General features: G+C 39.1%; 2 protein-coding genes across 3 annotated transcripts; one reads left to right on the top strand and one right to left on the bottom strand.

The window, feature by feature from the left end:
• The first annotated feature begins 1,109 nt into the window (after nucleotides 1-1,109).
• LOC134197126 (disintegrin and metalloproteinase domain-containing protein 12-like) lies at nucleotides 1,110-11,301 on the top strand. 2 transcript variants are annotated; one of them, XM_062666380.1, is made up of 25 exons: nucleotides 1,110-1,264; nucleotides 4,476-4,540; nucleotides 4,688-4,770; nucleotides 4,853-4,916; nucleotides 4,981-5,063; nucleotides 5,194-5,275; nucleotides 5,506-5,575; nucleotides 5,644-5,723; nucleotides 5,783-5,848; nucleotides 5,909-5,980; nucleotides 6,033-6,205; nucleotides 6,268-6,352; nucleotides 6,433-6,511; nucleotides 6,575-6,629; nucleotides 6,687-6,789; nucleotides 6,855-6,926; nucleotides 7,008-7,112; nucleotides 7,175-7,255; nucleotides 7,342-7,389; nucleotides 9,117-9,180; nucleotides 9,710-9,812; nucleotides 9,871-9,996; nucleotides 10,114-10,192; nucleotides 10,969-11,061; nucleotides 11,120-11,301. In XM_062666380.1, the coding sequence occupies exons 1-25, from the start codon at nucleotides 1,171-1,173 to the stop codon at nucleotides 11,279-11,281; spliced, it is 2,187 nt and encodes a 728-aa protein (XP_062522364.1). In that variant the 5' UTR covers nucleotides 1,110-1,170; the 3' UTR covers nucleotides 11,282-11,301. The 2 variants fall into 2 exon arrangements, with proteins under 2 accessions (XP_062522364.1, XP_062522365.1); XM_062666381.1 differs by lacking the exon at nucleotides 1,110-1,264 and adding an exon at nucleotides 2,149-2,294.
• Nucleotides 11,302-15,014: 3,713 nt separating this feature from the next.
• On the bottom strand, nucleotides 15,015-18,219 carry LOC134197713 (dol-P-Man:Man(7)GlcNAc(2)-PP-Dol alpha-1,6-mannosyltransferase-like). Its single transcript, XM_062667059.1, has 5 exons — nucleotides 18,174-18,219; nucleotides 17,947-18,076; nucleotides 17,703-17,887; nucleotides 17,419-17,510; nucleotides 15,015-17,362 (listed from the first exon to the last, which is right to left on the bottom strand). The coding sequence occupies exons 1-5, from the start codon at nucleotides 18,217-18,219 to the stop codon at nucleotides 17,039-17,041; spliced, it is 777 nt and encodes a 258-aa protein (XP_062523043.1). The 3' UTR covers nucleotides 15,015-17,038.
• Nucleotides 18,220-20,067: the final 1,848 nt, after the last annotated feature.

Here is a 20,067-nt window from a genome sequence, read left to right as displayed (position 1 = left end):
TCTCGTTAGTTTGCTACTATGCATATATACTTGCATTCCACTGCAATAGAGTAACCCTTTGTCATGAACTGTTGGTCTAACCCATACAGCTGGAAGGAATTGTGCATTCAATAATGCTATAGAATTCCAGAAAGATTTGCGCGGGGAGAGGGAGTATAATTTACTCTTGTCTGTGACTAAGTTAGCATTCAAAGTTTAAACACAAACTACAGACCTTGAATAGACGCTAATCGACAACATGTACAGCTATATATATATATATAGGCTGCATGGTCAAATCAATATCAGATTTAATTAATTAATGCATTTGAATTTCTAGATTAGATGGAGTACTTGCAATTGGTCTCAAGATGGTTCATGGGTATTAAAGGGCTTCAGTCTTGCCTACTAACAGCTTCCGTGTTTGTCATTTTCATTCCCTACTACCACACTTTTCCCTAAGCGTCTAAAAGCATGCACGCACTTGATCACAGAACACTTAATTGTGGCCACCTCTACGTCAGTCTAGGTGTAAGTGGTGGGGAGAGCACACTGTGAGAATTAATTACGTTAATCCACATCTATGAGATCACCTGATTTATGTAAGTCTAGCAAACAAGCTTCCTTAGTCCCTAGCAGACTGCCTGTGCTATTATACAGATAGAAATATTCTAAAAATTTAGTGAGAGTCGCGCCCTATCTTAGGATCTAGAGAGACAATAACATCTAAAAATTGGGAACACTTCTAGAGGTATATAGCTAGATGCTTTACCTAGAACGCTGCGCTGTTTGTGTTACTATATAAGACATCCATGCATGCAGCTCAGTAAACATTAGAGGGTTTCTTGCCTGGGGATATCTGCATATGCAGGTATGTCTGTAGTTGACTGACTGCTGTGCATGGGCTTTCATTGGCTAAAGACTCAGTAAAACAGTTGGGGAGACGATTACGTTTTGGTTTATGGTCTAGGAGTACCAAGATGTGGCATACTGGTAATTTAGAAAGTGTAATAACAAGAAACTCACTTGGTTATTAGTAAAAGATGTGATGAACGAGGAAGATTGAGTCTAATTAGTGGGCTGGACCATCGCTGTATTGAATTGCTGCAGCCGTTCCTTTTCAATTAGTTCGTCTTTTCGGTGGCTGCGGAACGCTGGTGAAGTTTTTTGTGCGTTGAGTGTAGCGTACAAATGTGTAGACCTTGGTGGTCGTCGTTCGTCTATTGCCTGACAGTGGGACTCGTCTTCATCGAACACTCAGCGTACGGAATCAAGTGGAAACAAGGTAAGGTCATAATCAAGCTTGCATGCAGCTGGTATACTACTGTAGAGCACCAGCCATGCTGTGCTGGTGCTCACACTGACGTCTAGACACTTCTGTGTGCTTGTCCATGGTTCCCACGGGAGCATGCATGGTTGAGTGGCAGAGACTTGACACGTGTGCACACACGATTTAGGACCTAAACGGGCATCATACGTCTCAATGTCGCTATACTAGATCACACATTCTTGGGGGTTTCGCACGCTTGTTTTCATCTGGACTTCAAAATCGAATTTGGTCTCTTTGATTACGCGTGTGACACGTGACTCTAATAGTTCTTATACTTAAGTAAGTTGAGCTCGATCATGATCATGGCCCTATACGCTTGGGTTGTTACACGTGCGTTTCTTTGCTAGCGGACAGCATTTTGTCCAGAAGCCACAAGATTATACAATGAATAATGTAAAGAGTTAGCTAATTATAAAATTAATGTTAATAATCTACAGGCGCCGCTGGACTTCCAACAATTGGGGAGGCCATGTTGCACCTGCTGGGTTCTGGTAGGCTTATAATATGTACAGTCTAATCCATGCAGCCGCAACTGAAAATATTACTGTGCAGTTATATCTATATAGGGATGTATGGAACTCATACTGGCATCATTCAAAACTTTAATAGACCTCCATCTCGTTCCTGTACCTAGTCTAGAGCTAGTCTACCTCTGCTAGACGTAGAGAGGGGATATATCTCTTCAAACTAACGTGTGGAGTTAAGTTGCGCGTTGCATACTTTGGGTAATAGATTTACAGATTGCTGTGATGGAAACTGTCACTGTAGTGGTGGTGGAAAAATTAAAGTGTACTGAACACCAATCAGGGATGTGATATCATCTCGGTCTCCGAGGATTCTTACGTGTATGCATACAGCTGTTCTTTTTTCCATGGTGTATGTTGGAATAGGTGCTTCTACCTTCTAGAAGGTGTACAATAAAACAAGAACAACCTTATCCGTTCACATTGCCGTTGTGGCTGGTGTACAGGATCAGGAGGAAAAGGTTAGCTATAGCTATTTAGTATTATTTTATCTTTTGGAGTAGGTACACTAGTGAAAGCACATGCAGCCTGTCTTGTAGCAGAGTCTACAGGATGAAAGTAGATCTTAGTATGTACACCAGAATAAAATTACTGTACTTGTTTGACAGCAGTTGTAATACTGCAGCTGTATCCTCGGAAATCCATGCACACGTGCACATGTCATTTGACGTCATTTGTATTTTATCATTATTAATAACAACTTTTACTCAGAAATGTATTCATTTACCTCATTGAATACAATCAGCAGTCTGTAATTAAAATCGTATGCAACACACTTGGTAAAGTATGTAATAAGAAGTATTACATGTAATAAGAAGTATTACAACGAAGTTTTAAAATCTAAATTTTTTAATATAATTTTTAAAAATATGTTAATCAGTCAAAAATTGCTCGTGCACTTGTGTCAAACAACTAATTTTAGATATGAGTTCATGACTTTGAGGAATAGATGGCGCAAGCAAAGGCTAGCTGTATACAAGGAAAAGTGCTACGTGTAGTCACTCAAGGTGTCATTGCATACACTGAATGAGTCGATTACTGCACATCACTATAGAATTAAGACATGATATATATATATATATATATATATATGTGCAGTCAACACATGGCAACATGCAGACTATGATTTGCATGGGTTTTGGTCGATCTTTAGAATAGAGGCCCTTGGCTGTGGATGAGAGACAGAAAGGAGCCAGGCAAAGAGTCCATCTGTTGTACAAACTTGAATGGCATGTGTTGCATGACACCAGATAAGCACAAGGTACTGGCCTCTAAGTGCAATTACAGCAAAGACTCAACAGCTAGTACATGCTGCAAGCGTTACTGTCAAAGATGCACAAACATTGAACAGCATTTTGATTGGACGATCAAGAGTCAGCAGTTTATTTGAGTGATGACTGTCTCCATAGCTAACCGTCTTATAGGGGAGACACGTCAGGATCCTCAAGCCTATGGAGTGAAGTATCTTGGCCACTTACAAATTTGTATGACTTAATCTATTCTGGAACAGACTTTATTGTCATAATTCATTTATGTGTTTCCTTTCATCAGTGATCGAGTTTGTGTGTGTGGTCATTTTATGCATTCTGCATATATCAGTTGGCAAAAGTTGGCAACACTGCACGGTGTCTGATGATTTTACGATTTTGTGTTAGAATAGTCTCTTCATCTATTATTAATCAATGAAACATAGCATACTTTAATACTGGCACTATAGGTTTTGACATTAATTATCTGGGATTTGCTAACTTTCCAAAGCATTCGGCTTAGGCTTATTGCTATTGATAGGTTTTGCATGCAGGGTCGTCCACAACAGTACTATTCCACTCTAGCAACTGTTTGGTTCCAGCCTGTCTCTATATCACGTTATGTGTACATCTCACATCAGCATTCTTAAACATATGGTTCTGCATGGCTATTGTCTACAAGATGTATAGGTATAAACAGACACATGAGATATGATATTTTCAAAATGCACTTTGCGATCAATGATGTTGTGGTGTGATGACTGTGGTGTACGTAGAATACAACTTACTGCTATACTAGTTTATGGTATCTGTCTTTCATTGGTGAATAGCACGTCCAACAGAGTTTTCTGACAGTCTACTGAAACGTCGCGAGACAATATGTATTTGTTGAAACCCTAGGGGAGTAAATATGCAAACTTTTTAGTAATTTAGATTACGTATCTAACCCTAGTCGGTAGTCGTCATTTTGTGATCGTGATTGAATGTACAGTCTAGGTATGCACTCAGTTCCATTGTAACGACAGTAGTATGATATTTACTGACATAGAAATCGATATCGGCAGAGTGAAACGTTGACTATCGACAGTGTTAGAAAATATAGAAACATTTAAATGAAGGTAAAGTATGCAAACGTCTCATAGTTTTCTGCCCAGAGAGGCTTCTGAGAAATGTGTGAAGAACACTCAGTAACATCCAATTATCGTTTCCTTCTCATCTGTCTCGTGCAATGAGAACAGTCAGAGAGAAGTCCCTACAACCTCAATGCAAGAGATGTTGTGAAAAATTGAAGTTTGTTTGCTTAAAAAGGGCATCCACACATCACACTGATGCTCAAAGTTCTGTGTTTACTCTACAATCTACATGCAGTCGTTGACTAGCTTTGTGTACTTGCAGAGCCAACTTTAGTAATACCACAAGATGAAGCAGGGCAGCCTATTTCCTGGATGGCTACTAGTCTGGTAAGCTCTAGTGAACTGGTCAAATTTTGCTCGTTTAATAATTTTTCTCACATACTACAGCCAATATTAATATTTGCATGCTGATTTCACATATTCATATATTCACTGCTAAAACACGATACAATGGTGATATATTTTTTCTGACAGGGTGACGGCACACATGCAACATTTGCATCAGTCCAACTCAACATTTTTGGACACAGTTATATACTGGATCTAGAACAAAACAGGTTGAGAAATGCTGTAGAACAATGTAGTTGATTGATACGTAATGACACTGCTGAATTCTGTATGTTATAATGTATGTTATAGGGGCTTAATTTCTTCATCATTCAAGGCCATTCATTTTCATTCAACAAGAGTTGTCGTTAAAGAGGTTGAGCTTCATGGTCTCGAAGTCACATGACCTTGCATAGTAAAGTTATTTGTTCAAACGCTAGCAATTTGAGAACTGTTTTTATCATGGAACTATAAGAAATGTGGAGGATTCAAAGGTTGTAATGAGGACATGCAGTGGCTTGAGGTAAGACTACTTAACTTAGTAAACATTGGTAGAAAGATCTTCTCTTCTCTAATGTAAAGCACGAGAACAGGGAAGGCGGGCATGCGACTTCACCTCTATTGTTGTTTATAAATTACTGTGTTTGTTGTAGTGGTCTTTTCTATCATGGCAAAGATCCAGAAACATTCTACTTCATTGAACCCGTTCAAGAGTCTGACGTCCTCGCAAAGCAGGTACACAATTTGATTGTCTATACCATTACTGCACTTTGTCATTGCGTGTGTACCATATTAGTTGACTTAATAAGACTTATTAAACTTTTACATCTTTCATGCAATTGTTTGCTTGCATCATTTAGATGAGTGACATTAGACTGTATGTTAATTACCAGCAATGTGGATATAGTCTGCTTTCCCTTACAACTATTTGGCAAATTGTGTAATCGTTGATCTTGCAATTATAGCTTTCAGACGGTCATCTTCACAATGTTTATAGAGCGGCAGATTTAGACATGGAAGTCAAGATATTTCATGGTACATCTACGTTGACAAACTTAGACTGTAACATCAGTTAACACAACGTGCACTCTTACTTTTACCAGATGGGCTAAACAGCAGTCGAAATGACAGCCAACAGATTCTGTACAGTCATGGTCTACTGGACGATCTAAAGCATGGACGAGTGAGTTATAGTATCATATATGGTTGATGCCACAGCATGTATGGTGATTTTTGATTTAGTTGCGAAGAGACGTGGTATCAGATGAAAAGATTATCGAGATGGTGATAGTAAACGATCACAGTCAAGTAACAGATATATCAACATTTGTCAGTGATTCTTAGTGTTGCATAGGCATTAAATTTTAGTTTGTTGCCCGAGGAAGCAACACTACTAATGTCGAAGCTCGATCAATATCCATAGCCAACATCATGGACATGGTAATTATTGTATATATTTTTATGTCAGTAATCTGTGATACTTTGTGTGTAGTTATACAAGCCGCTGAACACTAGGATTGCATTGGTTGGAGTCGAAACATGGAATGAAAATGATCGCATTCAAGTAGTGACAGACCCCGAACAATTACTCACAAACTTTGGAGACTATCGAGTTTCCGAGTTACTGACTCGCTTTTCATCTCATGACAATGCCCAACTGTTGACGTACGCTTAGTAACTTGTCATATTAAATAGTTGGGACTTTTTTGAACATTTTTTTATTGTAGAAATATTGATTTTGATGGTGACACAGTTGGGATAGCTCCTCTGGAAGGAATATGTATCGATTCTGAATCTGTGGGTGTTAACCAGGTAATACATTTGGCATTCGTGAACGTTAGTGATGAGTCAATAGACATTAGTTTGACTTACAATCAGTCTTGTCTTTTCAGGACAATTTTAGTGAAGTTGAAACAGCAACTATAGTGGCTCACGAACTGGGACATAATTTGGGAATGGAACACGACGACAGTAAGTATCAATATTTACCACTGCAAATACCAAGACTCGTGTACCTATGATTGGTTGATTTAGATTGTAGTGACACCAAATGCATTGTGGATGGTTGCATAATGCGATCAACAGATAAGTATGGAGGCAGTCGGTCATGTAACGCCAATCAATCACTCGTTATTCTCTTGTTTAGATCATCCACACTTGCCACCGAATTTTCAAACTGTAGTCGGCAAGAATATGAGCAGACCCTACAAAAGGGCTTTGGAATGTGTCTCTTTAATTTGCCTTCTGTGGTTGTGGAAGAAACAATAAATAGGTGTCATGTATTGTTTGCTTATTTTGATATTTGTTTGTCTAGATATTTGGTGGTCCTGTCTGTGGAAATGGATTCGTTGAGGAAGACGAAGGATGTGACTGTGGAACACCCAATGTAGGTTTTGAACGAGTGCATTTAATAAATTAGTAATAAAAGTGGCGCAAACGTTTGTCATTGTAATGGTGTGTGGTGTAGGAGTGTGTTGCAAAGAATGATATGTGTTGTAATTCGACGACCTGTCAGCTGTTTGAAGGTGCAAACTGTAGCAGCGTGTTCAGTTGCTGCACCAGCGATTGCAAAGTTGTCTATTTGACTCACACATTCAGCATTTCGTGTAGTCATTACACTGTGTGTTGATTTAGTTTGAAAGTCAAGGCACGGTATGTAGAGAGAATACTACCGTATGTGATATAGAAGAAGTCTGCACTGGATCTTCGTATGAAGTACGACATTCCTATACATTGTTGTTGACATCATGTAACTTATTTGACATATTTCTTTGAGTAATTTTATGATTGCTTTACTGTAGTGTCCTGAAAATGTACAGTTGTCAGATCTAACCCCATGTGGTGCTGAGGTAAGGTTATTGTTTGCATAATTGACGCAGTGCAGTTTAGTTGAGATGCTTGATTTTGTGTCAATTCGTATTGACTGAAGTTTGACAGACAGACAGACAGACAGACAGACACACACACACACACAAACATACATACATAGTACTAGCTTCGTACATACATACCGGTACAGACAGACAGATAGACAGATATTGTGCTAACTATGAGGAACTATTATGTGACCAATTGTCTGCTTTGAATGATGTCCAAAGCATATCGTTATTGCATAAGTATTGTCACGTTCCACGATTGAATTACTTAGCTCAATTGAATTACTTAGCTCTTGTTGTTTCTCCAAAATTACTAACATCTGCAGCAGAAATTCATGATTCACAGACAGGCAAAGTTTTCTCTGGATTACTATCTTATCACCAACTCAGCGACTTGGCATGACAACAATTCACTTTACCAGTCTAACTAGGTGGTTTTGGTCTAACATCTGTCAAACCAAAGCAGTTTGTACTTTCTTAGCCTAATGGGTTGAAGCAATAGATACACTACCCAAACGTTTTCCTCACTTGAGAGCAGATTTAGACTTGCTTCTGAAAGAATCTTTGGGATCTGCTACGGGTGCGACATTAAAGAGCCTCGTTTCCTGGAATGAACTGTCTAAGTACTTACCTGCTAGTGGCAAATTACAGAAGTGATTATCTAATGATTTGTTTGAATCTATGTCTCGTGATACGGTGAAGTTAACAAGAGATGCTGCCAGAATATTCTCTTTACATGGTAAATGTGCAGGTGCTTGGGTCAATGCTGTTCCAACCTCAATGTGTTTCGCACTTGATTCTTGCGTTTATCGCTTGGCGTCATATCTGAGGTTGGGCTTGCCAGTCTGTTCTTTGGCGTGGTTGACTCAATGAGTTTGTGTCAGTGTGGAGCAGTTCTTGATGACAGTGGTTATCACCTTTTAACATGCAAGGTCGGCGCATGGTGGCCCAGTTTGTAGTCATGAATCTATTGCAAATGTTTGGGCTGATTGTCTCAGTGAACTCCACATACCACACAGCAGAGAGCCAAGACATTGCTACTCAAACCCAGCTGACAGACCAGACATTGTAACACTTAATACATTTTCTGGTATGAGGATTGACCTAGATATCTCTCTTGCCCGTGCCTGTAGCTCAGAGGTATTTCCTTCATCTTCAAAAATAGATGGTCTAGCTTTGAAGTGTAGAGAGGAGAAGAAAAAATCAAGTATCAAGACAAAAGGCTACCAACTGGCAACCAAATAATCTTCAAGCCTCTTGTCATCGAACACTTTGGTAGATGGGGTGATGAGGGAGAGCAATACCTCTGTTCTCTCTGAACTCAATCCTTTGACAAAAATAGTCGGTGCAACTCACCACAATTTATGGATTAATGGAGAAAAAGATTCAGAATTCAACTGCAGCGATGCAATGCTAGAGTAATCCAATGCAAGATGTCATCTTTGGGTTGCAGAGTCCTTGCAAAAATTATCAAGTTGCGATCATCTTCAATGACTGTTGTTGTAACTGGAACCTCTTTGTTCTATGGTAGCTATAACATGTAGTTTTAGTTCTAGCTTGTTCAGTAGTTGATCTGTTAGTCTCTAGGTGATTCTGTATAGATAGACAGACGGACGGACAGACAGACAGATGGACAGACGGACAAGCTCTTGACGTATATTAATGTAGCTGCAATGCAGTGGTTGTGATTCTATTTATAGGCCATTTGCTTTCGTGGACGATGCGAAACACATGATGAACAGTGTCGAGAGATTTGGGGAGATGGTAATGCATTTGTTTTTTATCTAGTCAGACCACATTCTTTGTGGTATCACAATTTTGCGAAGAGACATGTTGTGTTTGTTAGAGTGTGGTGTGTCTGTGAATTTGTGTATGAATGTGTGTGTGTGTGTGTGTGTGTGTGTGTGTGTGTGTGTGTGTGTGTGTGTGTGTGTGTGTGTGAGTGGTATCTGATGTGGTCAACATGTACTTTCTGTATATTTGAATATTTATGTGACCAATGTTAGTGCAGTTGCTTACTACAGTAGGAACAAACTATATATGGCTGAGATTGGATGCATGCAGTAAAATAGAATTTTTTTGGATTTTGGAGACCTTGATTTATGACGCTCTTCAACATTCATGTATTGACCTATGAAAAGTGGCAAGAATTCGTTGATTTTTGACAGCAGTTTTAGCTGCACGGTTACATTCTTTTGATATCAATTAACAGCATGTCTGTTTGTGCATTTGAAAGCCCCATACATTGCATCTTGACTTGTATTATAATGTTTTATTATACATTTTCTATTAGGTGCAACCAAGGCTGATAACAGTTGCTACAACACTTTCAACATACTCGGAGATGTGGATGGAAACTGTGGAAAATCGAGTTCATTTATTGCTTGCAATGTTTCGTAAGATTTGTCAGTCATTGCTTTCGTTGGTCCATTAGAGTTTTTGTGATTCGTGCAGTGATGTCCAGTGTGGAGTGCTCATGTGCCAAGGAGGAAAAGAGGAGCCAGTAATTAATGCCAATCAAGACCTTTTGTACTTTACAGGAAATATTACCACTGATGACAATTCTACTGCGATATGCAAGTAAGTAGAATCTGTTGTGCAGCATCTGTTAGTATGATATGCTTAGATGTGTACATGGTATAATATCTTGAATACATAGCGTGTTTCAAATTATTTCTATTATCTGTTTGTTTGAAGGTCGATATCAGTTGATGCCAGTGACACGATCAACTATATTGGATACGTAAACGATGGGACACAGTGTGGCACCAATAAGGTAAGTAAAGTTGCCAAGCCAAAAATAACATTTACTTTAATTAATTGGTTAATTTAATTTAATAAAATAATTTACTTATTAATTGACAGTCTCATGTTAGGGTGTGTTGATATAACTAAATCTATTTGCTCAATTTTTAATTTTTTGAATTGCAAGCTTTTTTGAATGTTGTTGGTCTTTGGGGTATTGGACAACAGTGTGGCAAGAAGCAATTTAGTTAGTGTTGCTTGACAGACGCCTGCATGCCACGTAGCAGTGATAGGCCATAGAGTCACTGTATTGTTGGTCAATGTAACTTGTGTAACACATTTTCTGGAATAGATTTGTACCTCATGTTTCTTTGATCTAGCTAGCTATTAGACTGTATTTGACACTCTATTCGAGTAGTTGTTATCCAACTGTTTAGAGTTCTGCTATTGTGTCTGTCTGTCTGTCTGTCTGTCTTCATGTCTGTCTGTCTGTCTGTCTGTCTGTCTTTCAATTAATGACTTTATTGTTTGCACGGACTGGTGGTTTTTTAGAAATCCTAGCATATGTACAAGTAGAATCTGTATGAGAATAAATTATTTGTGTGTGTGTGTGTGTGTGTGTGTGTGTGTGTTTGTTTGTGTGTGTGTGTGTGTGTGTGTGTGTGTGTGTGTGTGTGTGTTTGTTTGTGTGTGTGTGTGTGTGTGTGTGTGTGTGTGTGTGTGTGTGTGTGTGTGTGTGTGTGTGTGTGTGTGTGTGTGTGTGTTACATCCACTGTAAGTTGATAATATGCACTCTGCTGACCATAGCTGTGTCAATCCCAAAAATGTGTTGATTTCAATTCTCTAATGGTATCCAGTTGTCCGAAGGATCAAGATGGTCACATTTGTGCAGGCAATGGGGTATGTGCTTTGATTTCTCCAGTTGTGATCCAATTGCTTGAATTATCTTGTGTTTTAGGTGTGTAATAATCTGGGTAACTGCAAATGCTTTCAAGGATTTCAAGAACCAAACTGCGCAAGTAAGAATCACGTGGGTAATGGGTCAGGGACTTGTCGATCTTTTGAACACTTTGCATATATTGTTGCCTTATTACTATTAACTGTGTGGTTTTATTACTAATAAAATGTGCTTTTAGTAAACAGAGCTGAACATGGTTTTTATTATAAGATAAATTTTAATAATAATTAATAACAAAATAATAAAGAAATAAGAAAGCAATACATGAGTGTCGGAGGCTGGTGCCGAATCCACAAGTCATGCAATAACTGCAGCAAAGGAATGTCGGAGTTTATTGCAAAATTTGTTACAGGACAAGATACTACAAAAGGTATTGCTGTTTGAGGAACAAATGTGTAATGATATGAGAATCAATGCATTTATGTATGTAAAGATTCTTGCGATGCTCTTTGGACGATTCTCGAGAAACTGGACAAAGATCACAAACAGAAAGCATTCAAATTTGATGGAGTTGATGGCATGCACACAGGAGCGAGTACTTTTTGTGCAATCAATAAACCTCTCCTGTGTTGCCACAGAACAAGATCGATCGCAATGGTATGAGCCTTCTTCATATTTATTCAATTTTTTCGTATGACAAACTGTGGAATTTTCCAGCAATTACAATTAAGCGTTGATGTGTGGAATTCTGGGTTGGAATGAGACGTCATAACACTTCAAAAGGCAAGTCTTATTGCATCTGGTTTGGTCATTTGAATGTTGTGTACTTGATTGAAAATGTGAATGAGTTTGTGTATCATTTGTTAGTCGATCAGAAGTCAAGATGTACATAACTATCATGCTGATGCTATACTACAAATGTTATTGAGGAGGACATGCACGGTTAATGCTGTCAATATTGAACAAGTACAGGTTAAATTGAGCTACAGACGATGAGGTTTTTGTCTAATGATCTAATATATAGATTTACATGTAGGACTAAATATTCATCAGAAACTGATGTGTGGGTTGTGACATCTAGCGATTGGATGTAGCTGTTGCTGTGATGCAAGAAACTCTCAGCAACAAGTAGGAGTTAAGATTCCAAGTTGGCTGTGGTACACAAAAGCGACTGCTTGTGTTTGAACTTGTCGATATATATGACTGACTGCGTGTAGTTCATAAGATTACTTGCATTATATCTGAAAGACAGCAATTACATCACTGGGAAGTTCACGATCATTTAAGAGTATTCAATGCTGACAAAGACGCGTAGTAAACACATCACATATACACACATACACTGCACAACAAATTAAATCGGAAACGCTTGCGCGTTCTAATTTGCGCCAGGCGTACACTTGATGACGACATACGTTGATCTCTCTAGCGCACGTTACAAGACTCGCACAGGAGAAACTACAGCAGCGCGTCCACGGCGACTCCAAGCCTACCTTGTGTCGAGTTCGCGTCGCCTCAAAACAAGTGACGAAGGCCTTATGGCTTTAAGGAACAGATAAAAGGTGTGTAATGTTTCTGTGTTAGCGTGCGTTAGTCTACCGGTGTTCAGTTGACTAGACACAGTAAGCGGCGCAGCAGTCAGTGGAGAGAGAAAGGCACGTACGACGTAGCGACACTTAGACTGACTCTAGTGTTGTACAGCTTGTGAAACATGTTTCCTAATTTTTGTATTTTTTCTCGAAGGAGTTCATAGAATTCCAGTCAATCACGGCTGTTCAAGTGCATGAAACTCCGAAATCACAAGCTGCAGCGACGTCGCAAAGGTCTGTGTCACAGCCGTTGACGTCTGGGGCGAATTTCTATGTCGCCAATGTTTGAGGGTTGCAACATGCGAGAGGAAGAGTGGAGAGAAATGGTTGGATGGCGTGAAGAATGTTGAGAAAGTTGCACGCTGTGGTGCACGAGGATATGCTGATGTGATTTGAGTGAGTCAAGTGACATGTTGACAGGTGATTGATATGTCAGTCATTTGTTGCCATTTGTTGTTTCAACAGTCAGACTTACATGTGGGGACTAGACAGTTGAAACTACAAATAGTGATTGGATGTTTTAGGGTGCAAATAATACGTACGGTGTAGCCACGTTTTTTACAGTGTTACTAGACATTAGAATTTGTGTTCAAACTATGCCTGCAATGTGAAGGATTCATAGAAAGTGTAGTTAATCAGTCATGTAGAAATAGATTCATAAGGATGGATAATTGGTGTATAATTCTGTTAGTCGTTGTGATAGTTGAGTGTGCCTCTCTGTGTGTGTTCTCCGTTTGAGGAGGATGAAGTCATTTCATCGTTGGTACGTTATGGTCTCTGCTAGTTATAAGCACACTTTACCAACTTGTTGATGTTTGATGTTGTTTACTTTGTATGTAATTTATGAGTTTGTTGTAGGTACATAACTTGTGTTAGACTGTAAATGCTTGTCAAGTTGTATATGTTTACTCTCTTTTGCTTTTGAAGGTTTTGAAGACCCTGTTGATGATGATCTGGTTGATGCTTGAAGAGGTAACCATGCACCACTTGTTTGCATGAAAAATTGAGCATATGTTTATAGGCTTAAGGCTGATTCACACTGAGCAACGTAGATCACTCTGCGTAACGTAACGTAACTTACCATAACGTAACATGCGATCTAAATAGCATTCACATTGATGTCTTGGTATACGTTCAGTGTCCTGTACATGACGTCACGCATGGAAACTTTTGTCACATTTAAGCAGAGGAAACGTCGTTTCTTACTGCTTATTTCTTGTAGAAAAAGGAGAAAAGTAAACAAAACGAAATGTGGATTAGATAGAGTTTCCAGTGCAGGCAGGCTTTAGGGAAATACCACGCACTAGTCAATGAAATAAGCATGACCGATCGCGTAGTACTTACACGGATACTCACGTGCAAGGTTAATAAGCCGCTTGTCAGTATCCAGTAAAATGTGCATGCTCAGGAGACACCCACGCAGTGCTCCATGATTGGATAATTGCTTACGTCAAGCAGGAAATGTTGAATCCATCTCAACATCTTACCTTACGTTACGAAATCAATCGGTAACAATTTGCCAGTGTGAAAGATCTTGCATAACGTAAAGTTGCCTTGCGTTACTTAGGTTACGTTACCTTCTCAGTGTGAATCAGCCTTTACAGTTTGTGTTTCTACTTAAATTGTGTGATGTGGGCCTAGCTTAATCAGATTCAGTCAGAGTAGATTGCATTGATGTGGCTTAATTAAGTAATGTGTGTAGCAATGAATGTTGACTTGTAGTAGTTAATACAGAAGTAATACAACTAGTGGTTACCTGCAATTGTGTTTAATTAATAGACTATCGTGTTAGCCTTGGAGGTTACACACAGCATCTCAACTATTGACATGACCAAGTTGCAAACAGAATATAGAGAAATGTGAGATTTCAAATTGTTGTGGTTGGAACTTCCAACATTATGCTTTATTTACTCTTTAGAGCATCTGAATTAAAGTGATCGGGTTCCAGTTTACTAAAAGATGTGAAGATTTGTAGACAAGTTTTACATAGTTTGTGAAAAAGTGAGTATTTACATGTAGTTAGAGGTAGGTTTTTAGTTTGCTGTAGTGTTAGCGTGCCACAATTGTGACCACACACACACACACACACACACACACACACACACACACACACACACACACACACACACACACACACACACACACACACACACATGCACACGCACACACACGCACACACACACACACAACCACACACACACACACACACACACACAACCACACACACACACCACACACACACACACACACACACACACACACACACACAACCACACACACACACACAATCTCACACACACACACACACACACACACACACACACCACACACGCACACGCACACACACACACACACACACACACACACACACACACACACACCACACATATTTTGGCCAGAAAACAGGACGGTTTAAACAAGAGCTTAGACCTGAGCATGCACTGGGGACAAGCTAGTGTAGACTTAGTTTATTTCTTTCATCTATCATTTAGTTGTTACTTGAATTAAACATGTAATAAAAACATGCTTGTTGTCTGTCTAACGCGCGTTAGTATGACAGCCCGCGGTGTAACCAGAGATCTAACAAACTGCAAACTAAGCTAAATTCTAAGCTAAAAGCAGTCAATCAGCGTATTTCTTCCAGCATTTCATGTGTACTTAGTTTCTTCATCACCAGCTTCAGCAACCAAGAAGTCGAATTCTGTCAGCTCTTTAATTAACTGCAAGACCTTCTGCTTTGGAGTAGCTAAAACACACACAAGTGTAAGACAAGCAGTCACTACAATGTTAGGTGAGCAAAGGCAACTAAACAGCCCACGTGCACTGTTAGACTCAAACAGTATAACACCACAATACCTAGCTAGATAAGGTTCATTTATGATTGGTAAAGCAGCATACACAACAAATCATGAAGTTTCCAAGTTTTAATAGCCCCTTATTACACAGCTTGTTTATAATTAGTTACATACAGGTTACTCTACATCACTCACTTCCACCAGGCAAAGCTGACCAAACCTTGAGACACCATGCAGTAGGTCGATCTGAGCTGATATACATCAATATGAACTTGGGAGAATCTATGAAAAGATACAAGGTAGATAGGCTACTCAAGTATCACTCACTAATATAATTATCATACATTACCCTATAGCTATACTGTATTCATCATACCTACCACACTAGCTATACTGTATATTACTCAACTGATCCACAGCTAGTTGATGGAGAAATGCTAATCCTCCAGGGTAGTAAGTGCAATGCTCATCATACAGCTAAAAGTCATGAACCCACCAACAGCTATACGATATAAAAAACAGTGAAGAGTAGCAATAGAGCTAGGCTGGATACACACCAACAGATAGACTGATACACCACACAAAGCTGGACAGGTACATGCAGCTGGTTAGGTGACACACAATACCCTTTGGTGCCACTGACAGAGGGAGTGCGACGACTGACATGTGACTGTGCACACATAGCAAAATGCTAATGTCCTCAGTCAAAGGGTCACTGAGCCACAATTGTTACACAATGAAACAAAGAAAAATGCAGAACATTCATACAAGAATGCTACAAATCAAATCCTATTGCTACTCACAGTCGAATAAGCTGAGAGTTACGACATCAGCTTGCAGTGAAACAAATTGCATGGTTTACAGCTGGTGATTCTCACAGTACAGGCTAGGATGATGGCAAGGACTTGTAACCAAACAATAGCTGAATGTCAAAAATTTCGAGGTTATATAGTACTATGAGTTTGGGCACACTCATAACGGTGATTGGCCATTTGGCTTCTGGTTCCACCCCAGTTATTGATAACACCAAAAACCTCAGATAATCACTGCAAGCCACAGCACTGCCATAGAAAACCAACTAGCCGTGAAGCAATTTCATGCACGAATCTGATTCACCAGAATTTGGTTCTGGATACTGTTTCTACTGGGTGTAGCTCTTACAGAAAGTTAATCATGGTCTAAATAGCATCGTCACCGTCTCTATTTCTTATTTCCTTACTTACTGTTTTCTCTATCAATATTTTAAATCATACAAATTCTCAAAGTCTTCCAATAATCATGTAAAAATTTGCACTGCTTCTGGATACTGTATATTAAGAAGTTAATAAAACAACAACTTTGTTCTGTCTTCGAAGATCAATTCATTGTTACTAAAAACCCATGAAATAAACCAGCATTAGAAAGTGTTTGGATCTAAACAGCTTTTATTTGCACCTTCAGTGTCCACCATAGGCAAGATTCTAAAGCACCGTGTAGAAGAAATAAGCACACAAACACAAAAACAGACAAACAGACAGACTCCTTACTTATAGTATAAATAAACAAGCAAATAAATGCACTACCATATCCATCCAAATACAAACCAAATATAAGTCTCACAACATCAACTTTGTTCCGAACAAACATGAAAACTCACACTCACATATCACACTCACACTCACCCAGCTAAGAACAGAGTTCGAACATACACAAGACCTCGACCGGCAAATGACATTGACCATTGCAATACCATAAATACTAAATCGTAACTCTTTGTGTGGAAGAAAACGAATAGAAATCTTCAAGAAAACAAAGTCAAGCACCGGCTTGAAAAGAGTCCACATCTGTTTGTCAACTACTAAACCAAAAATAGACAGTGGAATAGCACAGAGCCGAGATTTGGGAAGAGCAGGGTAGAAATACCACAAGAATGGTACAGTCTGCAATACAACAATGCAAGCAATTCGTAAAAAAATTGGTCTACAAGACTGCATACCCCCAATTCGTGCTCTTGTTTAGCATAAAGCACCTCTCCCTCAGGCCACAACCATCGTTTCCAAAAGAAGGAATCGACCAATACTGTTGCAGCTACAAACAACAAAACAAATACCTAGAGACAAAAGAAACAAACAAACAAACAAATGTAACATGCGATGCAGTCTTGTTACATCCATATAATCTGTCTGGATAGTTTCACATACGACGAGTTATTTCATGAAGTACAACCATTAAATCTTAATTAATTAAACTGGCATTAACTTCATTGCCATCTCCACTCACCGAGACACACTCCACCAGTAAACAATCCACGTTTGAGGACATCCGTAAGACAAGCTCTTTCATACAGCAAATCAGAAAGCAAAAGAAGTCCAAGTAAAAACGACAACTCAAATCGAAATATAATGATGGCAGCAGCTGATGTCCATATAAATGCACCAGTTACATGTTTATTAAATTTTGTTGATCTAAACAAGAACAAATCAATGTATAAAGATGTACGGTTGCACACATTGCCAACACTAACCTAGAACTGAGCTCGAGTGCGAATGGATTCGGAGATGCATGTTGAGACTGCACATTGATTCTGCTTCCTTCCAACTTTGTATGGCTACTGAATGCACAACATTTCCATTGCTCAACGAAACCTATAGATTCTCATTACCTGCATTTGTTCCTTTGAATGCTGGTATCTCATTAGGATTGCATGAACAGAGTGAAATATAATGGTCGGTCATTGGTCATTGACCTGACCAACTGGTGTTCTTGACCGACCATAGTTTTGCTTTGATTCGGACATGCCTACACGAGTGGTCAAGGCGTAATAGTTATTGCATGGATGGTAGGAAATCAATGAGCGACTCTATAGCCCAGACTGAAGCAGCAGGCAAGATCTAGAGTTGATTATCTCCAGATGTGCGAGTGCAAAATGACATTTTAGAGCAATACCGGTATCATATTGCTCCAAACACCATTCACTGCACCAGCTGCAGTCAAATAGGATAAAAGGTGGAAGGGCCACAGGCTGGCAACTAAGTATTTTTCGAACAACATGCTCTTGATTAGCTTACTCAGACATGTCTTGATCTGTTCATGTCATTACTGTACAGGCTTGTAACCACCACGACAACCACCCGTCATCATCATGATCAATAACAATGCAACAGAACAACAGCAAACAAGCCAAATTGTATGTTTAGATTTTGATAGCAGATAAATACAGTAGTGAATATGATGCACCAAATAAAGAAATGGAACTAAACGTTGATGTCGATAATTTAAAAAAGATTATGAAATCAAATACGAATAAATGCCCAAAACTTAAAAAGCACGATGTCCGACCAAAAAGTTTACCTTATATTTCACTCTGACAAATGTCTTCATATTTTCAATCGCTGTGTTCATTTGCATGAGTCCAAACCGAGCCCCAACACGTTCCTCGACTGCAGTGCTTGAATCCAAACCAAGACCCACACCACGTTTCTCAACTGAAGTACTTGATGTGTGACTAGTAAGTCACTTGAAGATGAGCGATCCAACTGTCAGACTACTGTTTGTTTGTCTGCTTGTTTATTTATTATGTTAAGAGTGTATTTGTTATGAATTATTCATCAGAAAGTACTGTGATCGTTGTAAGCCAATTCATCCCTAAATAATATTTATGACAAAAATATAGGATTGCTGATCGAATTTTATGCCTTGAAACTATTTTCTAAGTTGCATTGATATGTCTTACACAGATCAGTCAACATATAACATGTACACACACGTATGTGCGTGTGCACACACACAAACAAACAAACAACGAACACACATCTACACACACAAACAAACAATAAACATGCAAACACACACAAACAAACAAACAAACAACAAACAATAAACAAACAATAAACAAACAAACAATAAACAAACAAACAACAAAGACACACATGCAGGCACATACACAAACAAACAACACAAACATGCAAACACATGTACGTGCCTGCACACACAAAACAAACAACAACAAACACATGTGCAAACAAACAACAACACACAAACACACACAACTATGAATAAAAGTATTTGATTTGATCTTGTCTCACTGTACACTATAAATTTAGTTCTACGCACAACGGTGTAATTTGCCACGTTGGTTGTCCAGTCCCTCTCATGTGCCACCCCTCTGGTGTACGACCACCACCTCCTATTTACGACAAGATTCGTTATGCACGAACCAAATTTGTATAACAGCTAATTTATCATCATGCAGTCAGTCGAAGCGACTATGACTGTTCATGGCTTTGGCATGAGTTGATAACCTTTCTCCATACTGATCAGTTTTTATAAACCTTGTTAACCCAGGCAATGTCTAAGCCAGTACGGGAAACTCTTGCCATTGTCATTCACCATAGAACTGCTTGAAATCATGAAGTGAAACTAGCTTTTGTAATTGGCTAATACCACTCTCTTGGTACAACACTAATGCTGTCCAGTGGGCAAGGACAGGACAAGACATGCTGGCATCAGTGTCATACTGCAGCAGCTGGTCGGATGATAGGTTTGTTAATCTCCGCCCTTGGGTGATGCTACAAGTCACCATCTAGAAATGGTCCAGACCTTGTAGCGGATATCTTATTAATTTCGTTCTGCAAGGATGCCCACA

This window comes from Corticium candelabrum, chromosome 22, assembly GCF_963422355.1.
Source record: "Corticium candelabrum chromosome 22, ooCorCand1.1, whole genome shotgun sequence".
Lineage (NCBI taxonomy): Eukaryota > Metazoa > Porifera > Homoscleromorpha > Homosclerophorida > Plakinidae > Corticium > Corticium candelabrum.
The sequence above is the reverse complement of the archived record's forward strand: the minus strand, read 5'-3'. Positions and strand labels throughout refer to the sequence as shown.